This window comes from Centruroides vittatus, unplaced genomic scaffold (genome assembly GCF_030686945.1).
Source record: "Centruroides vittatus isolate TY-2023 unplaced genomic scaffold, ASM3068694v2 contig_1776, whole genome shotgun sequence".
Lineage (NCBI taxonomy): Eukaryota > Metazoa > Arthropoda > Arachnida > Scorpiones > Buthidae > Centruroides > Centruroides vittatus.
In genome coordinates, this window is record NW_027121087.1 from 1,534,595 (window position 1) to 1,555,980 (window position 21,386).

General features: G+C 33.0%; 2 protein-coding genes across 2 annotated transcripts; one reads left to right on the forward strand and one right to left on the reverse strand.

The window, feature by feature from the left end:
- The first annotated feature begins 276 nt into the window (after window positions 1–276).
- On the forward strand, window positions 277–1,428 carry LOC136969320 (testis-specific serine/threonine-protein kinase 3-like). The gene has a single exon (XM_067263449.1). The coding sequence runs from the start codon at window positions 453–455 to the stop codon at window positions 1,383–1,385; it is 933 nt and encodes a 310-aa protein (XP_067119550.1). The 5' UTR covers window positions 277–452; the 3' UTR covers window positions 1,386–1,428.
- Window positions 1,429–5,176: 3,748 nt separating this feature from the next.
- On the reverse strand, window positions 5,177–17,982 carry LOC136969314 (uncharacterized). Its single transcript, XM_067263441.1, has 3 exons — window positions 17,846–17,982; window positions 9,249–9,313; window positions 5,177–6,532 (listed from the first exon to the last, which is right to left on the reverse strand). Exon 3 carries the CDS (start codon window positions 6,506–6,508, stop codon window positions 5,261–5,263), a length of 1,248 nt encoding a protein of 415 aa, XP_067119542.1. The 5' UTR covers window positions 6,509–6,532; window positions 9,249–9,313; window positions 17,846–17,982; the 3' UTR covers window positions 5,177–5,260.
- Between the last annotated feature and the right edge of the window lie 3,404 nt (window positions 17,983–21,386).

Sequence of the window (21,386 nt, forward strand, 5' to 3'; positions counted from 1 at the left end):
ACAGGTGTCTCATGATTTCATGTTATGTCTTAATTTAGGCTTCCCCGTAACACTACTCCTAAACACCATTAACTTGTAAGACATAAAGTAGATCTAACAGGATCCGCCATTGAAATTGATTCTAAAAAGGGTTTCGCGAATCAAAAAGATTGAGACCGCTATTCTAGAAAAAAAAGAGGCAGTGATGTTTAAATCACGTGACAACCGCAGCCAATCACCGTGACGATTCATTCCTACTTCTAAGCGCATGTGTATTCCATCCACCCAATTCAAGAACAAAAGAATTTTACTACGACTATTGTTGAATTGCCTTCTGCTATTGTGCAACAATACACAAATTATTCGGGACAAAAATATTATTACCGAACATTGAAATTGAAGATAGGCTATATTTACTAAGTCGTAATACCGAGCGAATATAGTAATATAGCAGAGAGGCATTGTTCAATTACATGGATATAAAAGAAAACAGAATTAACAATTTCAATCAAATGACGTTTTGCGAAAAACGTGTTCATCCGGAAGAAAAACTGTTGAGAAATCGAGGATTTGTATTGGGTAAGAAACTCGATTCCGGGACCTTTTCCACGGTAAGATTAGCCGAAAGAATAACCAGTTCTTGCAATACTAAAATGGCTGTTAAGATCATAAATCGTTCAAAAGCATTGAAGGTCTTCGTTGAAAAGTTCTTACCGAGAGAATTACAAATTCTTCCTTCTCTAAAACATCACAACATAGTTCAGGTTTATTCTATATTTCATCTGAATGAAAACACTTATATATTCATGGAATTTGCACCAAATGGGGATATTACTACGTACGTACAGAACAATGGAGCTTTATCTGAATCGCTAGCCAAGAAATGGTTCGTCCAAATTTTAGAAGCGCTACGTTATTGCCATCGTAAAGACATCGCCCATAGAGATCTCAAGTGCGACAACATTCTACTCGATAGCTACATGAACGCAAAATTGGCCGATTTTGGTTTCGCTCGACACTGTACCGATTTACCAACGCAGAAGCAAATATTCAGCGAAACTTACTGCGGAAGTATGGCTTACGTTGCACCCGAAGTGATTATAGGCAAACCTTATGACCCGAAGCTTTCTGATATTTGGAGTTTAGGCATTTGTCTTTACGTTATGGTGAATAACGCCATGCCTTTCAACGATAAAAATATCAAAAAAATGCTGAGAAACCAAATAGCTAATAAATGGCAATTTCGTTCAAACTCGAATCTGAGTAGTAATGTGAAAGAATTAATTAAAAGTATTTTACAACCTTACAGTATTCGAAGACCTTCTTTGAGAACAATCGCTCACCATCCGTGGATTATTGAAAATGTTCATTCTGAACATGCATTATACCGATTTAATAAGATGTAAATAAACTATATCATTTATGTACATCTAAACATTTTTCGATTTCACATACAGAAAACTTTAGAAAAAAATCTTAAAACACAAAATCTCTTTAATGGCCTTTTGTTTTAAAAATTAATCTGAATTTTTTGATAAATTGTCATATCTTTACTTTGATTTAAAATGATTTACTAACTTTAATTGTATTAATTTTAATAAATATTATTTTAAAAAATAAAAGTTGTTTTTGAGATAAAACATTCTTACACACACACGATAGTAAAAATTTATTGGGACCTCTTTCACTGAAACGTTTACAACATTGAAGAACCGCACGTGTTCTCTCGGTTATCTGCTATTTCATTATACAGAACGAGCGTAAATCCTCAGCATGGGGCCACGCCCTTCTGGCTCGGCCGAGCGGTGAGATCACAGCTTACTCTAAACAAGTTTCTTGAAATTTACATATAGAGGAGGTGCACGTGACGTCACATGACTCCGCTCACATATACAGAGACTGCGCAAAGAAACGCGCGCCATATTGGTTGCTAATTTCACGTTACCTTGCTTGATGACTTTATTATGTCAACGTGGAAGAAAGGAATTTTACCTGGCTTTGCAGCCGATTTGAAAGGCAATGATTTGATAAAATATAAAGAGAAAACTTCTTTTATTGGATGGGATCTATACGAAATGAAACAAACGGAATTTTCATCCAACGATTTAACCACATGGCCAACTATAGCACATGGAAACATAAAACCAAATAATTTACTATGTTTCCATGTTCTATAGTTGGTTAAATCGTTGGATGAAAATTCTGTTTGTTTCATTTCGTATGGATCCTATCCAATAAAAGTTCTCTCTTTATATTTTATCAAATCATTACCTTTCAAATCAGCTGCAAAACCAGATAAAATTCCTTTCTACCACGTTGACATAATAGTGATCAAGCAAGGTAGCGTGAATCAGCAACCAATAAGGCGGACGATTGTTTTGTTGGGCGGAGCGATGACATTATATCACGTGACTGCATCCCCTCTATTCGACTTGTAGCATCAAGTATTATTAATTTATTACAATGAATAGACGAAGCAGGGCCGGATCGTCGCATAGACAAATGAGACAAATGTCTAGAGCCCGGTCAAACTGTCTATTTTGAAAAGATTTGTAAATAAGATAATTTACTTTTTTGTTAGACAACTGTATATAATAAACAAATATATATTGCTTTTTATATGATTATTGTGAATTCTAAAATCTAAAGAAAATGTGTTATGTTTCTTCTTGTGGGAGAGGGAGGAGCCCGGCAAGAAGAAAATGTCTAGGGCTCCAAAGTGGGTTAATCCGGCCCTGAGACAAAGTACTGCGTACAAACTGCCCGTACTCTTGCAGTTCTAAAGTGGTCACCTTGAATTATCACCTCAATTATTTTTAACATTAATATAACTAGTAAATAGTCAGGACGATAATTACATTTCACTTTCCGGCCTGTCATGTGTACATAACAAGGAAAAGTATTGAAATCGTATCAAATTTGACTCTACGAGTTTTTTTGAAAATCTCCGTTTTGAGACTTCAAACCGAACCCAAACAAGTACAAAAAAGTTCCGTGTGTGTATTTCACTGAAGTCTCAGAATGGAATAATGATTAAGAAACAAAATTTGGCACAGTAGCTACTAACCTTATCAAAAGTGAAATTGCAACACCATGAAGAGATGCGCGTAGCCACGTACACATTGCAGGGCCGGTAGAGGTGAGAGACATAAGCAAATGATTAAAAGGAGAAACAAAGATATGCAATAGACACCTGTTTATTCAGTAACGAATATGGCCCCAAGGACAGCTATATGAAGAGACATATTATCAATGAGGCAATGGTGCCTGAGGTATCTCTTGCCAAACTTCATCCACTGAGGCGCGCATGTTGTCTACAGTATGTGGCGGTGGTCCACGGTGCACTTCAAGTAAGACGGGGTCCACTTCTTTCCTTTCGAACAACTGATGGTATTCAGCTCTGAGGCATTTTTTCTTCAAAAGTTTGGCTTTATAGCAGCGTTTCTCAAAGTAGGCAATAACGCCCCCTTGTGGGCGGTGAGTAAATCTAGGGGGCACTGGAGTTAGGGCACTGAACAGTGACCAAAGGCAAAAGTTGGAGTCACTGACAGCCGTTCCCTTTCCTCTGTTAAACTGATAAGAGGAAACATTGCATTTAATGGTTTCCAGATGTTGAGAACAATGTAAGGTAAGGGCACAAAGTGTGAGATTCATACAAAAGTTTTCCTAAGAATATTTCCAATTCTTTCTCACACAAGAGAAAATGAGTTAGGGGGCGTTGGGTATAACTTTATGGAACAAAGGGGGCGGTGGATTGAAAAAGTTTGGGAATCACTGCTTTATAGCATTTGCAACCTCGTTTCTTTCTTGGTTAGTATGGAGTATGCGGCTCATGTAGCCCTGACTCCGAGTGAACGTGATATGGACGCATGCATCCGATTAACTGGCCGTGTGATGGAATGGCCATACGTGCGCGGGGAAATTATGCCTTCCGGAAGGTCTTTTAAGGGAAACTGGCCCCTATTCAGGCGTTACAGACAGGAAGAAAACTCCACGTGGCCAGCCTGTCCGAGTGAGGCACGAATCCATGAACAAACTCATTAACAGCCTGAACCTGCTGCTGGTCTTTATAGCCCGAAACTGGGTACCACATGATCCACTTCATGACCTCTTGTAAATAAATTTTATGACGTCATAAATATAATGAATACTTCATTATAATGACGTCATAAAATTTATTTACAAGAGTATTTTTCATTTTAGCATGTTAAAATCCAATATTTTTTAATATAATAATTATCAAAATATTCAATACTTTTTAATATTTTTCATGATTCCGTACTTTTGTTCAACTCTTTAAAAAGAGTCTAACAAAAGTACGGAATCATGAAAAATGCTGTCATGCTGTAACTGTAATTTATGCAAATATCTCTATGACGTTTGGTACGTAATCTAATGTCTATTATATTTGCCAGTTATTAAAAGTTCAATAATATTTTTGTGAGTTTGATTATTTAAGGATCAAAATAATTTTTCTGCAGCAGTTACAAAATATTCCATGCTTTTGTTCAGGGGTTGTAGCTTATATGCATGTTCAAATACCTTCAAAAATATGTTTTTATTGCATACTTGACATTTCAGCTTTAAAATTAAGATTTAGATATTACTTGTTAATTAACAGCCACTAACAAAACGTTTAATCTGGCAGGTATTTGAATTACAATTACACTTACCTTCAATTGGAACGAATTTATGACTCAACCTAAACATCTTAAAATAATAAAATAGAATCAATTTAACATCAACCAGAATGCAAACATAGTTTTCAAAACATTATTGCTGTTGATTATTGGTTATTGTATCATCTTCAATTATTGAATTATTATTTATAACTGATAATTCTTGCATTTGTCTTAACAAATACAGTACAAGAAATACTTATGGGAAATCAACTACTAATTTAATTAAAAAAAAAAACATTTTTTCAGCTGCATCTATTTTTATAATCAATTAAATCCATTCTTGAAAAAAAAAAATCCTCCAATGGCTGAAGTAGTTAGGATATCAGCCTACCACTCTGAGAGCTCGGACTGAATCCAGGTGAGAAACCCCAGGAATTTTTCACAGGCAGTCAATTCTGGATATGTCTGACCCCACCCCTTACCATTAAGCACTCCCATTGTGAGCCTGACCAAACCCATAATGGATGTGAGGGAAAAAAAAGCTGTTTCCACGGTAAGGAAGAAAAAAATAAACATCCTCCTTGATGAAAATTGCTTTAATAACACTTATAAAATTATATTTTTATAAATGTTTACAAATCTTCAAAATTTTTAAGAATTTAATTATCTAAAGTTTTAATTTTATGATGAATTGAATTCAAATCATCATAATTTGCTTTTGGACCATTCAGACTTGTAACAAACCCAACATAATTAATTTGAAATTCAACTTCTTTTGGTTCCTTTATCATTGTTACATCATGTACAATTGGAATCAAGGTCAGTTTTACGTGAGCATAATCTATTTCGCATCCTTCAAATATCATAGCACATGACCTAGTTTCCAAAGCCTTCATCAATAAGTTAGAAACTTTGTGAGTTGCTGCCATTAATTTTTCATAATCCTGTTTATCTAATGCAAAAATATTACTGTCCAAATGTTTTCTTGGAACTAAAACTGTAAAACCAGGTGTATTGGGAAATGGAGTTAGGAAAGCAACGTGATCTTCGTCTTCCCATACTCTCCACTGGACTTTCTCGTCACCTCTTACAATTTTTGCAAAAAGATTGTCGTCGTTTGCATCTCCATAAAATTTAAAATTTAATTCTTGTGAATCTAATTTATTTCTTATTTTATTTTGAATTTTGTTCAGTTCGTCATCAGAAGCTCTAGGTCCATTTTTAGAAGTACAGTAACCTGGATAGCATGAATTAAACTCCGGTTCCGAACAGATGCATGGTTTCCAGGCATCGGAGAGACCGTGAAGCGGAATTAGAAGAATTTTTGTTGGCTGACCATCCTGTGGTTCGGCAATCAATGCACATCGTTGTACACCGAGTCGATCACAAAGAAGATCAGATACATGTTGAACATCCAACATTATTTTAACAAATTCTTGAGTTGGAAGTGCAAAAATATGAAAGTCAGGTTTATTCTTTATTTCTACTACAGTAACCCCAGTAGTACAGGGGGAAGAGTGTAGGTAAGCAATGATATAATCATTTTCAAAAACAATCCATTTATACTTTCCAGCAACTTCAGAACTGTTTGACATATTTCTGTTTGACATATTGTATTTTTCCAAGTTAATACTTGCAATGTCTTTATAAAAAGTTTGCAAAATATTACAGCTATTTATAAATGTAGATATATTATTTCTAGCAAATGATTTTATTGTAAGAGTTCTCTTTCTGTTACTTGTCACAGGTACATTTTGATCCAGATGTAATGCATCAATTACTATTGTATATTTAAATATACTTCTCAATTTGTTAACAGGTCTGTTAGCTATAAATGTACTATAAAAATTTGTTACAATAGTTCCAATTATCTGACAAATGTCTTGAACGAAAATGATTGTTTTCATCAAAAAATGATACAATCCAAGATCCTGGAAATAAAAAAATTCTTTCATATATACTGTCAATATATTTTATCAAAATATTACAAATATCTATTTACATTTTAATTCAATTGTCCTTTTTCAAATCCTAAACTAAATTTGAAATGATTTTATGAAAATTGATCAGATTTATTCATGTTTGAAAATTTAATTGAAACAAAATAAAATACTTTCATATTATATTTTGCAATTATAATTAAAAGATAAAACTTTAGAACATAAAGCAAATTCATAATAGTGTTCTATTAATAATAATAGTGTTTCAAAAAATATTAAAATTTGGATGGAACACTTCCATTAATATACTAGCTGCCTATGACTGGCATTGCTCAGACTTGAGGGGGTGGAGAGATTAGTGAGGATGAGTTGGGAGAAGGTGATAAAAACAATGGTCTTAGTAACTAAAATGTACATTTATTTACCTCAGTATTTGCAATAATGAAACTGCAAAACACAAAAATTTGCTTGGGCTAAAGTTTACATGGGGTGTCCCAACCTATTTGTCTCAAACTTTATTACTTAGCCATGCCAGAGCTATTACACCTTTCTCAAATCTCTCTTCAGCAGCATCATCTATAGGTTAAGAGCCTAAATTTGATACCTGAACCATATTTTTTGCAACAGCTGTTTATCAAACCAAGTCAAACAAACTAAAACTCTCTTTCAATTAATATATGGATAATCAAACTAATTATACAATATAAACATCAATCACAAGAAAATTTCAAATTTCATAAATATTAAATTCAAATTTTCTAACAAAATAAAAATTTAGTGTTTTGAATATCAAACTTTAACAATCACTGAAATTCTAGGCTTCTTTTGTTGGATATTATTTATTTAAATTATTAGTATAATATTTAATGAGTCAAATATACTGCTATTGTTAACTTTAATAATTTGTATATTTTAGTAGAAATTATTTAGAGACAAAGAAACAAAAAAAAATTGAAATTGATTTGGATCCATGACTCCCGACATTATCTAATATGAAAGTGCATTGCCAATTTCAATATTTGAATATATTCAAATGTATACTAATTTTATTAATAGAATAATATATAAAGATAATGGATAAATAATGCCATGCTAACTGGCATCCTGTTACAAATCTCAAGTTTCACTTCAATAAAATTAGTGGATGGCAACATACTTGCCTTTCACGAAAAGTTATTTTAATAATTTAAATTTTTTAATTATGATGAGAGTTATAGTTTAATATTTATTATATTTTCATCCATTTGACTGACATGACAATCAGGCCTATTTTTAGCAGAAAAATTTTAAAATAATACAAACCATTAATTCATAAAATATTTATATTTTCATCTGGAAATAGTACAGAGCCATATTATATACACACACATACATACATACAGTATACACCAGATGGTTATAATTGAGTGAGTGGTATTTAGAGTTCTATATAGAAAAAAATATATATATATTGAACCAAATGCAGCCAAATTTTGTGCACATATTTTTCTGACCTAGGCTCTCAATTTTGTAAAAATCAAGTGTTGTTCAAAAATTTCCAGATGGGAAAATTTGATTCTAATGTTGGTAAATATTGCAAATTTTAGAGTTTATATTGCAACTTCAGTGTTTATGAAGAGTTACAAAGTGTATTCAATATGAATTAGCGACATTTATGGTGCTTTCATTACGAGTAATGTGCAATCAGGTAATGTAATGAATTTATATACTTTACAACAAACTTATTACATTGTACTTCATAGAAAAATTTGAAAAAAACAAAAAGAAAGAATATTTATTTGAAAAAGACCACAAAAGTTTATTGTAGCAAATTAATCCACAAATCACTGCCTACTGATTAATCTGTTGCCAAAATTATAACACATTTAATTTCACATTTGGTTATCTCCAGTTTGGAAATATTAAATTAATACACAGTTTAATTATTAAGAATATGTAATCTGAACAATGATATGCAAGTGATTAAAATTGGCTGTGATGAAGTTACCATTTAATTGGTGTCTCTTCACCCAAATAGTGGTAATTTAGTTTATCATTTCTACATAAAACCAAATGATGCAAGTGTGAATACTTTGAAAGTATTTTTAAAAATCTTATTATTTCCCATCTACTTTCATTGTTGCTTTCAAATACAATTAATGACTCTTGAAATATCTCTTTTCAAATTGTTTTGTTACAGATGGCTCTAAACCAAACGATCACTGTAATTGGGTTATTTTTGCCACTATTAATATTACTGTTTTTATGGCGTTGTTTAGTTTGGTATTAATACATCAGGCTTTATGATGTTTATATACAGATTACTCTATTAACAATCACTTTTTTCATAATTTGGGAAAAAACTTTTTATCTGTTGTAAATATTTCTGTAAAATATGAAATAAATCTATTAAAAAAAGAATACACGAATAAAATAAAATTTATTTCATTAAGAGAGGATCAGAAGAAAAACAAAATTTGTTGACATTGCAATGGAAGCAAATATTCAATGTATAGAGTCACCAAGTAACAAAACATGCATATAATTTTCAAATCTGTTTGATGTTTTTTAAGAGTCTGATCATTCTATATTTGAGATCTAAAAATTAATTAGAGTTCAAATTTGTGCGTTTTATTATTATGTAAATTCTACTTAACTTAAAATAATTAAGAATATAATTTTTCAACTGTACTATTATTATTAAAATATTTTAAAATTCTTTTCTTACTTTTCATATAATGACAAAATAGAAATGGCTGTAAAAATCTTCCTAATCCCTTCAGTTTCAAGAACCTATTAAAATAAAAATGTGTAATTCTGAAATCTGCTATCTAAATATCAGGTCAGTCCTAAGTCCATGCTCATTTTTATGACCTTGAGAAAAATCTTGTTTTGCTGTTAAAAATGTCAGTCTAATGTGATAATTTTTATACTGATGTGTTAAATTGGATCTCATTCATATAATACTGTTCAGAATTGTGAACATTTCAGTTGTTTATTTTTGTTAAAATGGAAGTAAAGGATGAATATAAAAGACATGTTTTATACTTTTTATTTTTAAGTGGTGAGAATGCTACAAATGCAGCCAAAAAAATAAATACTGTAAATAATCAAATCGTAATTAGTGCAAGGACTGCGCAGTAGTAGCTTGAAAGATTTAGAAACAATGATTTTAGTGTGGAGGATAAGGCTCGTACTGGAAGACCCGTTGACTTTGATGATGATGATGCTCTCTCTGCACTAGTTGAAGCAGAACCATCTTTAACAGCTGATGAAATTGTGGAACGTTTAAATTCATTCCATGGAACTGTTCATAGACACCTACAACAAATCGGAAAAGTTTCAAAGCTAGGAAAACGGATACCACATGAACTGTCAATAGCTAACCGACAACAACGTGTAAACATTTGCATGTCTCTTTTATCCCGTATTGCTTTAGAACCTTTTCTTGGTAAGGCTGGTTACTGGAGACAAAAAATGGATCCTCTATAATAATGTGACAAGAAAAAGACAATGGATGGATCACAACAAGCAGCCAAAACCGACTGCAAAAGGTGGGTTGCATCCAGAAAAAATTCTTTTGTCTGTTTAATGAGATATGTCAGGTGTAATTCACTTTGAGCTGCTAGAACCTAATCAAACAATTACAGCTCAAATGTATTGTGAGCAATTAGAGCGTTTAAATGAAAAATTGAAAAAAAAATCAACCATTGTTAGTGAACAGAAAGCAGGTTCTCTTGCAGCACAAAAACGCCAGACCACACGCTGCAAAAATAACTCTACAGAAACTTGATAGCTACAACTGGGAAATTTTACCTCATCCACCATGTTCGCCAGATATTGCTCCCAGTGATTATCATCTTTTTCGCAGTTTGCAGAATTTTTTAAAAGGAAAAACTTTTGAGGATGAGAACAATGTAAAAAAGGCTATTTCTGAATATTTTGATTCAAAACCGAAATCATTTTACGAAGATGGGATTAAAAAGCTACCATCAAGATGGCAAGAAATTGTACAAAATAATGGTGAATACATTATAGATTGAAATAAAATTTAATTAAAATTTTTTGCTGCTTTTTTTGTAGGTAAAAATATTCATGAACTTATGGACTGACCTGATAAAAGTTTGCTGTTGTTAAATTTATTTAGTTGAATTCTAACAATTGACATAAAAATTCTATTACAACTTATTCTATCATTAAAAAAGTCTTTTGGTCATTAAAAGTCTATTGAAATGGGGTTTTCCCCTTTCCACCCTGTGGACACAGAGCTTTTTTTCCCCCAGAGCCATTGTGAGCTTGACCAAGCCAAAAATAGGGTGGCTGGGTGATGAGGGACAGAATCTCACATATCCAGGATAGACCATCCCCAAAAGCTTCCTGAGGATTTTCAATTGGCCAGGTTTGATTCTGAGTCTCCCAAAGCATAGGATGTTGCCTTAACTGTCTTGGCCAGTGACTGGCAATATTGCCGAGGTTTCAACAAGTGTCCAGGTAATTTGTGGCCCACATCATTATAAATTGCTGTATTTTCGCAGAATGATCGGCATGCCAGTCTATCCGGGGTAGACCAGGAAATCAAATATTTCTTTATGGTAAAAACCAGCATGCCGGTAACACCAGGGTTTCTGGCATGCTGGTCATTTTGCAAAGATACAATAAAAATAATAGTAGTTTATAGTCTAAGAATCTGTAAAGTATATATATATTCAGGGGTGGATCTACATAAGAACTAATAGAACTTAAGCCCTGGGCACCCAAGTGTCAAGGGCCCACAAAAATTGAATTATCATAAATTTTTAATACTTTTTCATTAACAATGAGCACTTATCATATAGTAAAAAATAGTTAATAGGTTAAATTATATTAGGTTAAGTTTGGTAAAAATGGGGCCCCATTGAACTTCAATAAGCCCTAGGCCCCCAAAAACCTAGATCCACCCCTGTATATCCTGTATATATTCTCTTATTTATACTATGTACTGCTACACTATGTTGAAAGAATTATTGGGACAGCATGACATACATACACACAACAATCAATTGTGAAGATTCGTGACGAGGTGTAATGGTTTCTGCGAACAGACCGACACATAATAATAATAATCGAAACACGTTACTTTTAACAAAGGTACGATTTTATTCTCGCCAGAAAGAACAGAAACAGGTTCTTTATGGATCCGAACTTTACAAAGAAAATCCTTTTACAGTCGTTCAGCCCTTAAGCTTAACGAAAGGGCGCGCTCAAAACGGAACCCAACAAATTATACGCGAGCAGATCTTAAAACTAAAACTTATTCTATTTATAACTAAGGAGAAGAACAAAGGTATACATGTAGAGATAGAAATAGACAAAGATTGAAATACTTTAGTGGGATACCGCTCTTGAGCCCTGTTTGATTTTTATAGGCTTCCCGTGTTCTTGGTGAATCTCTCACTCTCCCGTCATATCCTTTTCTTTTCTTCTGCTGCTAACTTCTACACTCTGGTCGAGATCACTTCTTTTTCACACCTCTCTCTGCAGTCCAGACCAAAAGTGATTCACTTTCTCCCGTCGAGACCCTCAGCGTCGTCTCTTCTATTGTTCTATTGGTTCTCTCTTTCTTCGAAACGATAATCCCACCCAAAGGGTAAAAGGAGTGGTGGGGAAAGTTTTGGAGGATAGATAAGACAAAAGAAACAAAGGAATTGCTAAAACTAACTTATATTACATATTAAAATATATAAAATACGCAAATAATATGGCCAACGGCCACACAATAATCTTTACTTGTTGTTTTATAACTAGTAGGACTATCTTTTGCATCAATAACACTCTATAAACACTGACCTAAACTATCTCCCAAGTTATGACAAATCTGAACATGGATAGTCCACAATTCAAGAACATAAGCCAGTTCACCTAGATTAGATAGACAGTGTAACCTTACTTATGTAACTCTGTATGGACAGTTCTGATGCATAGTGTTGGTCTAGTTGAGGAATTAAACTTCAAAGTGATGGTCTCTGCACCTTTCATGATGTCTTTTGTGACTCTCTTCAATATCCTATGCTATCTGGGGTGAGGTAGGTGTACTTGAGTGTTTTTTGCTCTTCTTTGTTCCTCTTGCAATCACTACTTAGAACAGAAGTGGTTAATATGTGTAACCTGTAATTTAGCATAATTTTTGTTGAGCATATTTGATCATCTATTAAATGAATAAACACTATGTGGAAAGAATTATTGGAACACCCCTAATTTGCAAGAATGGAATATTCCAAAGAAATGTGCTCCATCAAATGCAAACACTCTTTCCAAGACTTGTCAGTGGAAGACAGAGACAACCTGCACATCATGTATTGAGGATCAGATAATTGGGTACAGTCTATTTGAATTTTCTATTCATGCTATAAGTTGCAACTCCTGAAATCCAGTAGCAAATGTTATCAAGAGATCCTAAAGATCCTATCAAGTGAATTTTCATAACAATATCACTGAAAGCCATATAGTAACATCAACCTTCTCATTAAATCATAATATACAAAAACCTCTAAACAATTCCTTCAGTAATTAATAAAATGTACAGGGTGGTTATAATTAAACTGACCCTGTTCAGACCCCTCTAGACCCCATTCTGCTTATCAGCTTTTGATGAAACTTGGTATACACATTATATAGACCATGGGAATACATTATATACAGATTTCTGTAATGATAAAATAGTTCAAAATTCGACCATCAGATGAAAATGTAGCACCTAAATAAGGATGAAAACAAATCAGAAACATTAAACTTTATTCAATAACAGAACGTGTTCAATGTGAACTCCATTGACATTAATTACATGGTCAAAGTACATTACAGCATGTTCAATAGTAGCATGAAGAAAGTCTCTAGGAATTTCAAGAATAGAAAGCTTGGTATACATCAAGAACCCCTCTCATCAGGGACATATCAATCACTTTATTTTTTACAATCGACAATATTCTGGTGTACTTTTCTTCCAGATGATATAGATGTATATTCATAATTGTGAGGTATTCAATTATTCATAATGCCACCGAGGGTTAATTAGCACTACATGTCCTCAAGGACTTCAATTATTCAAATATTTTTAATTTTTGAGAAAGGGAGGCTACCTCTACGTACTTCTGGATCTGCTACTGGCAGACATTAGAGAGGTTGCAACCGACATTTTCATTGCGAAAAAATGTGCATTGGACGTTCAGTGCCACCTTCCTGTAAGCCTAGAAGTTTGACAACAGCATTTGAAATGTCAGTTGAATCATGCTTGACGTTCCAAATGCCATTGTCAAACTTCTAGGCTTACAGGAAGGTGACACTGAACGTTCAATTTACATGTTTTTACAATGAAAACGTAACCTCTCTATTAAGAGAACTTTTTCAATTTTCATCGTGACCGATAATTAGGCTTACCATAAAATTTTTTCCTCAAACCAGGACAATTTTGAGAAAATACTCAACAGAAAATAAAGCCTAGGATAAGTACCTATGATTGAAAAGGCTAAACAAAAAAGGTGTTAACAAAAACGAGTTAAAAACAATTTTTAGTAACTCAACTAAACATATCTTCTTATTAAGAAGTTATTAATATTTATCACTAGTACAAACTTTCTTTAAAAATTCTTTGTCACTTAAATCTAAACAATTAAAATACGACAATATATTTGAGAAAGTTCATATTGCTTGTCTTATGTTTCATATATTTCAAGTGATTTTTAATGTTTGAACACCCACCATGAGTTACTGAAAATTCTAAACAGCACCATTCATATTTCATTTTGTCAATACAATCACAGACTCTTTCAATTATCAGTAAACACACGGTTTCTTTTTGGCATTTTGGAGATTAAATTAATTTAATGTACCGGTACGGTACAAAATTGCAAATGCTGACTAGCAATTTGAACTCGACTAAGGTAGGACATGCGCAGCAATGACGTTGCCAGAATAAGTTTCAGGCTTACCAACTCTAATTCAAACAAAATATCTGAAAAATGAAATAAAAATATCTGAATCTCATAGGCTACATGCTATTATAAATTCTGTGAATAAAACATCTAAATTCATTAGGCCATATGCTATAAATTTTGCAGGAAAACATCTAGACAACATTAAAAATACTTAGATTGGCAACAGTGAGTGTAACAGAGGGGATTATTTAGTTGCCAAATCGCCATTTTACTCAACGCCGCACTATTTTTACTTCTTGTATATTCAACACTTTTAAAATTTTACCAAATAACCAGGACAAAATGACAAACTGTCCAGGACCCTGGGACATCATCATCAAAATGGGACATCCGGTAAGCCTACCTATAATGAAAATGGCTGGGTGAGGAATTAATTGATCAGAATATTTTAAGTCTCTCATCCAAGAAAGTTTCTGAACTAATCCAGATTTGAACCAGATCCCAAAATGTCAGTTTATGAAGCCATCATTACAAACTAGCAGTCAGGACCATTCAGAAGGAGAAGTTAAATATTTTTCCCTGCTCCTGGAGAACACTTAAGGCCTGTAGTAGTTCTTACCTTATAAATTAGCATTATACAAATATAATAAACTTCCCGAAGCCCAGTGCATTGATACTAAACCAAACAATCGCCATAATTAATTGGACTATTATTTTGCTATTGTAAATAATCAGCTATTAAGTAATTTGATATGAGAGGTAGATATTAGTGCTATATCTTATCTAAAATCAATAATTTTAATAATATAGTAAATTTATAACTGCCTGGAATAAATGAACTAGCCTGGAGTGGGATTTGAACCCACAACCTCCACTTACCATATGGTGTGCTCCCAGTTATGCCACATAGACCTCTGAGCAATTCTTCGCTTCCAGGTGTATTTAAACCAAGATATAACCATTCATGATTATTCAGGCCATTAGCATAGGAGTCGTCCCCAGCTGGAGCCATGAGTAACCATGAATGATTATATCTAGGTTTAAATACATCTGGAAGTGAAGAATTGCTTGAGGTCCGTGTGATGTAACTGGCATCACACTGCACAGTAAGCAGAGGTTGTAGGTTCAAATCTCACTCCAGGCTAGTTCTTTTATTCCAGACAGTTCTAAATTATTTATTAAATTATTATAATTATTAATTTAGATAAGGGATGATACCTAACATCTACCTTTACCATATTACCCTTAATATTTAATTATTTATAATAGCAAAATAATAGCCCAATTGATTACAACAATTATTTGGTTTAAAATTAATGTTACTTTCTGTTAGTAAAATAACAAAGTAAAATCTTCAAAACTGCTTTTTGTTAATAAAGAAACATTCTACGTATTTCACTTATTAACCTATTCAGTTCATTTTTCTGCAAAGTGTTAGATAAGGCAAATTTAGTGTATAGTTTTAACTGTACATGTAGAAATCCATGTACTGTATCTACATAAGGGAGATGGGAATAAGGTTGGGTATAAGTGCAAAAGAGCAGTGATTAACTATGCTTATGGTGGCAATTCATTGTAATGAGAAGGATTGTGAAATCAATTTGAATACTGTAAAGATTTTAAAATTAAAACATAACACATTTCAGAGAAAATTATAGAAACATTTGAAGATCATCAAAATATTAAAAAAATAAAATGAATGATACTTGATATCCGGTATTGAAAACAGACATTGAAAAAAAAATAGAAAATCAAGATGGATTTAATAATTATCTCAAATAACCAGTTGGTAGGGATATGAGGCTTATCAAACTGCAATGGAGCCAAGTAATCAAGGTCACAATCATATAATTGTGGCCAAGCGGGGTTCTAGTAAAAACAGAAATGCATTCCACAAATAAGTCTTAATTTCTTGATGTGATCTCAATTACTTGGCTCCATTGCAGTTTGATAAGCCTCATTTCTCTACCAACTGGTTATTTGAGATAATTATTAAATTAATTTATTATAGAAAAAAGTTTACAACTGTATGAAGATGGATGTTAAAATAAATTACAGTATAATGTAAAAAGGGAGATTCAAACTTTTAAAGCCCTAAGGCAAATGTTATTTGAAAAAATTAAGGAAGAAGTACATTGAATAATAATTTTAATCTCGTAAAAATTTTAAGGATATTTAAAAAATTTTTTTTAAATTTGGACTATTTATGAATAAATGAGTAAGATAATAATTAAGTATATTGTGCAGGATCAAATATAGCCATTAAAGCCTGTAAATTAAAGGAACTAGTGAAATGTTGGTTAAAGTATAATTATAGGATATGTTAACTTACTGTTACATTATTGTATTGATACAAAAGTGATTTAATATGAAAGTACTGTAAAATTTGCATAATATAAATATATATTATTTGTCAATGTATTTAATAAATATATTGTTATAGGCCAGCTGATGATGAACAATAGTTCAAAATGTAAAAAAAGTTTTACATTCTGGAAAGTACAGAATTGAAATAGTATGATGAATTATTGTGTTTAACAACTAAATTTAGAAAGGAAAGAAACCAGTAAGAAGTCCTCAGAATAGTGAAACCAGACAATATACTTCATCTAGCTATTAAGAGAGAACTTATAATAATGTGTAGCAGTCACAAACCTGATAAGATATTTCATTTAAAATGTTAAGAACATCAAATTATGTTTATTAGAAATTTATTACTTTTTTTGCAACTTTGTATTATAGTTTTTAAGTTTTCTGTCAACCAATGCCACAAACTAGTACTGGTACTCTTGGAAATGTTGCCACATTCTTTTAAGTATTCAATGGTACTGTAAAAGACAGACTGAAGCTTCTGTACATTTTGGAAGAAAGTGTTTTTCTTAACAATAGAGAAGTTTAGACCAACCAAACACTAACTCCCGCCAGCTAACAGGTTGGCCAAGTGGGGTTTTCTCTATTTTCTTCACTAAACTGGAGCCAGTTTTCCACAGGAAACCCCTCCAAGATGACTCCCTTTTATTGCATTGCCTTATCCGGTTAATGTTACCTATGGTAGCGAACATGGCAGCTCGTCTCTGAAACAGCAGGGACACACATTCTAACCTAACCTAACCTATTCTAATAAATTACCCCTATTGTAATAATTTGGCTGGCAATAATTATGGTAATTTGTTAGAATAGGTTAGGTTAGAACGTGCGTCTCACTGTTTCCTTGCTGGAATTAGAGACGAGCCACCATCTTGGCTACCTAAGGTAACATTAACCTAAAGATAATAATAACCACAAACAAGATTTGAAACAATCTCTGATCATAAAATATAAGTATTTACATATCAAAATATAGTTTTAAAGATCTGTTACATCTTGCCTATAATAATAATGTAATTTTTTAATTTTTTCTAATAAATTTGCTTACTCTAATTTTCGTATTTTTTCTTATCTTAAAAGTTATATATGACCAATCTTCCTAAGCTACAACACGTGGAACAGTGTGGCCAAGGTCCAAAAGTCCTTTGATCGTAAGATCACAGACGGCGTTAAGCAGACTCAACAGTTAACTGAGCAAATCGGTGGCTGTTACGTAGTTTATACGACAATAGTGGAAACTGGCGACAAGTTTCTGCCCGCCATCTAGTGATTCGAGAAGATAACTACACTTCACTCCATTTGTACCGCGTGTATAAGGAGACGTTTTTGGGTATTAACATAAGGTTTTGAACTTATTATATCTCACAATAATTATAATGGCCGGAAGAAGTGTTATTTGCGCTATGTATGGCTGTTTTAATTACAAGATACAAAGTGATCGCAAGTCGCAGAGCACATATGGAATTAAAACTAAATTAATTAATTATTTCTTTAAAGCAGCGGTCGGAGAACCGGGATAAATTACCCCAAATGGGGTAAAAATGAAATTATTAGGGGTAATAAGGAATTTCTCCAAAACCTAAAAAGTAAAAGTTTTCAATGAAATTATTGTGTTCCAAAATGATCATTTTATTTGGTTTGTCTATTATTTATTATTTTCATGAAACTTTTTTCATTTTCAGTGTAAAAGGATTCAATAAATAGTGTTTAATTTAAATTTGTATCGATTTTCTCCTTTTCAAAATGAGGGGGGTAATATCGACTTACACAAATATATTTTGGGGTAATGGCTAAAAAAGTTTCCCACCCCCTGCTTTTTTTTTAACTCTTTCCGCCCTGTGGGCACTAAGAGGGCCTCTTTTAGTAGGCCCATTATGGGTTCGGCCAGGCCCACAATGGGGCGGGGGTGAGGGAGGGCCCGACATATCCGAACAGACCACCCCCCAAAAATTCCTGGGGATTATTCGACCCGTTCGGATCCGATCCCGGGTCCCCCAGAGCGGTAGGCTGCCACCTTTACCGCTCGGCTATCCGGCCGTCCCACCCCCTGCTTTAAAGAATGCAAATTTTAAAAGGTGTTTGTGACAATTCGCTTGTGCCAACGATAGATCTGACACCTAGCGGTATTAGCGCGAACTACATAATGGCGGCTGCTATGGGTATAAAGTAGTTTGTTAGAATAGAAAGTGTTCACCCTATCTAATATAGGCCATCGTCAGGTTTAATATTATAAATGTTCCAAAATGGAACGTACCGTTTTCGAATATTTTACATATTTAAAATTCAAAAAAGTAATTTAACTTTAAAATAAATTGAAAGAAGTGTGTATATTAAATAAACAAACAAACAAATAAAATATAGAAACAAAGCTAAGTAGAAAGAAATGATTTAAGGGTTTTTAAATGCCATTCTTTTTTCTATTATATATTTCCACGCTGTTGGAAGCGCATTAGCATCCATAGCATTTAGGCAACGGTTTTTCATTTTACTTCTATAAATTTCCACCTTTTCCATCTCCAACGCAATGGATGGAGAGTGCACCGTTTAAATGACTTTAGCCTCTTTCCATTTTACAACCGTTCCTTCAGTCTGTGCTATAATTGATAATATTGTGTTGTGTCGTTTGTCAACATTGTATCAAATGCTCTTTTTTTTATAAAAATCGAGAATGATCTACAAAAGAGCACCTAATATCTGTAGCTTGCTACGGAACGATAAAGACAGCGTAAAAAAGGAAGGTAAAGCTGGGGTATATAAAATTCCATTTGAAAATCAACAGTTAGGAATCGAAAAAGATTACGTGGGTGTGACTAGAAGAAACTTGGCGGTACGTCTGCGAGAACATACATACAATTTTGACAAAGGACACAACACTATTAGCAATTATGGCACAGACTGAAGGAGCGATTGTAAAATGGGAAGAGGCTAAAGTCATTTAAACTGTGCACTCTCCATCCATTGCGTTGGAGATGGAAAAGGTGGAAATTTATAAAAGTAAAATGAAAAACCGTTGCCTAAATGCTATGGATGCTAATGCGCTTCCAACAGCGTGGAAATATATAATAGAAAAAAGAATGGCATTTAAAAACCCTTAAATCATTTCTTTCTACTTAGCTTTGTTTTCTATATTTTATTTGTTTGTTTGTTTATTTAATATACACACTTCTTTCAATTTATTTTAAAGTTAAATTACTTTTTTGAATTTTAAATATGTAAAATATTCGAAAACGGTACGTTCCATTTTGGAACATTTATAATATTAAACCTGACGATGGCCTATATTAGATAGAGTGAAAACATTTGTATAAAAGAATTTTAAGCTCAGCAAAATTAGCTGTGGTGAAACTGAAGTGAATTGTTTGCTGAGAAAGAGCTGGATAGATGTGAAGTTATCAGTTTTAGTATTTCTACGCCTTCTGTAAGACATCTTTTTCGATCAGCCACATATTCTAAAATGTCACAAAGTGTAATCATCGTGACATAAACAACTACGAAATCAACTAGGATTAATGTCAGATACAAATGCGAATAAAACGTTTTGACTACAGAGAGAAAAGTTATTAAAAAGACAACACACAAGTAACTCTCGTACGTTGTCAAGCACGTTATACCCTTTGTGGCAGCCATTTTGGTCGACTCATACGCCATCTATATTTTCTGGCACAAGCGAATTGTATTAAATTATTGGCAGATAAATATTTCAAAGTCCTTATTAAAGCATGTGTGACATAAAATAATGAGTCATGTGGAAATTTTCTGAGAACAAAAAATGCTAAATTTCACATATGTAATAACTGTATTATCCATGACCTGTATGATCAAACTGTTCACATAATGCATTTTGATATACATGATATATTTCTGTTCAATGTGTTTTAATTTAATGTAAAAATGTTTTATTTTAAAAAATTGTTTCAATTTAATAAAATTAAATCAAAACCTCAGATTTGAATTTAAAAAATCTGACTCTTATTGCATTTGATTTGTTTTACTGGTATATTCCTTCCTTTAAGTCACTATTCATCCACGTTTCCTACTAAATAAAATTGTAATTCATGTTTTAAGATAATAAAATATAGACAAAAAGATGATAAAATACTTATTTCCTTGCATTTTTGCAAGTTTTGTGAGACTTTATATAGTCTACGGTGTTATTGTTCTCGTCAAACCGCAAGATGTCACTAGTTCGCGCTGTCGCCACTACGGTGTAAGGCGCTAGGGCCGCGTTTCTTTATACAGCGCTCAAGAAGCGTTTTACATCGAACACGTTGAAACTGGTTTCTAATTGGCCAACACTGCTCGTGACGTTATTTCGCTACACTCTCGCTGCATAAAGAAACGCGGCCTAATTACAAATGAGTTCAACATCGCAGCATAACTAGACTTAGCAAGAATTCTGCGTTACTGAACACGGCCCTGGATTTGAATTCCGGTTCATTCTGTATATGGATGAATTAACTTGGGAAACTGGGACGTCCTCTCTTATCACCCAGTCTCTTCCATTCTAAATTCGTGGAATTGGCAGTAATTTTTCTCGTTATCCACCTCGAACTGTCGAATACATGATGGCCGTGGAAACGGTGCCGTCT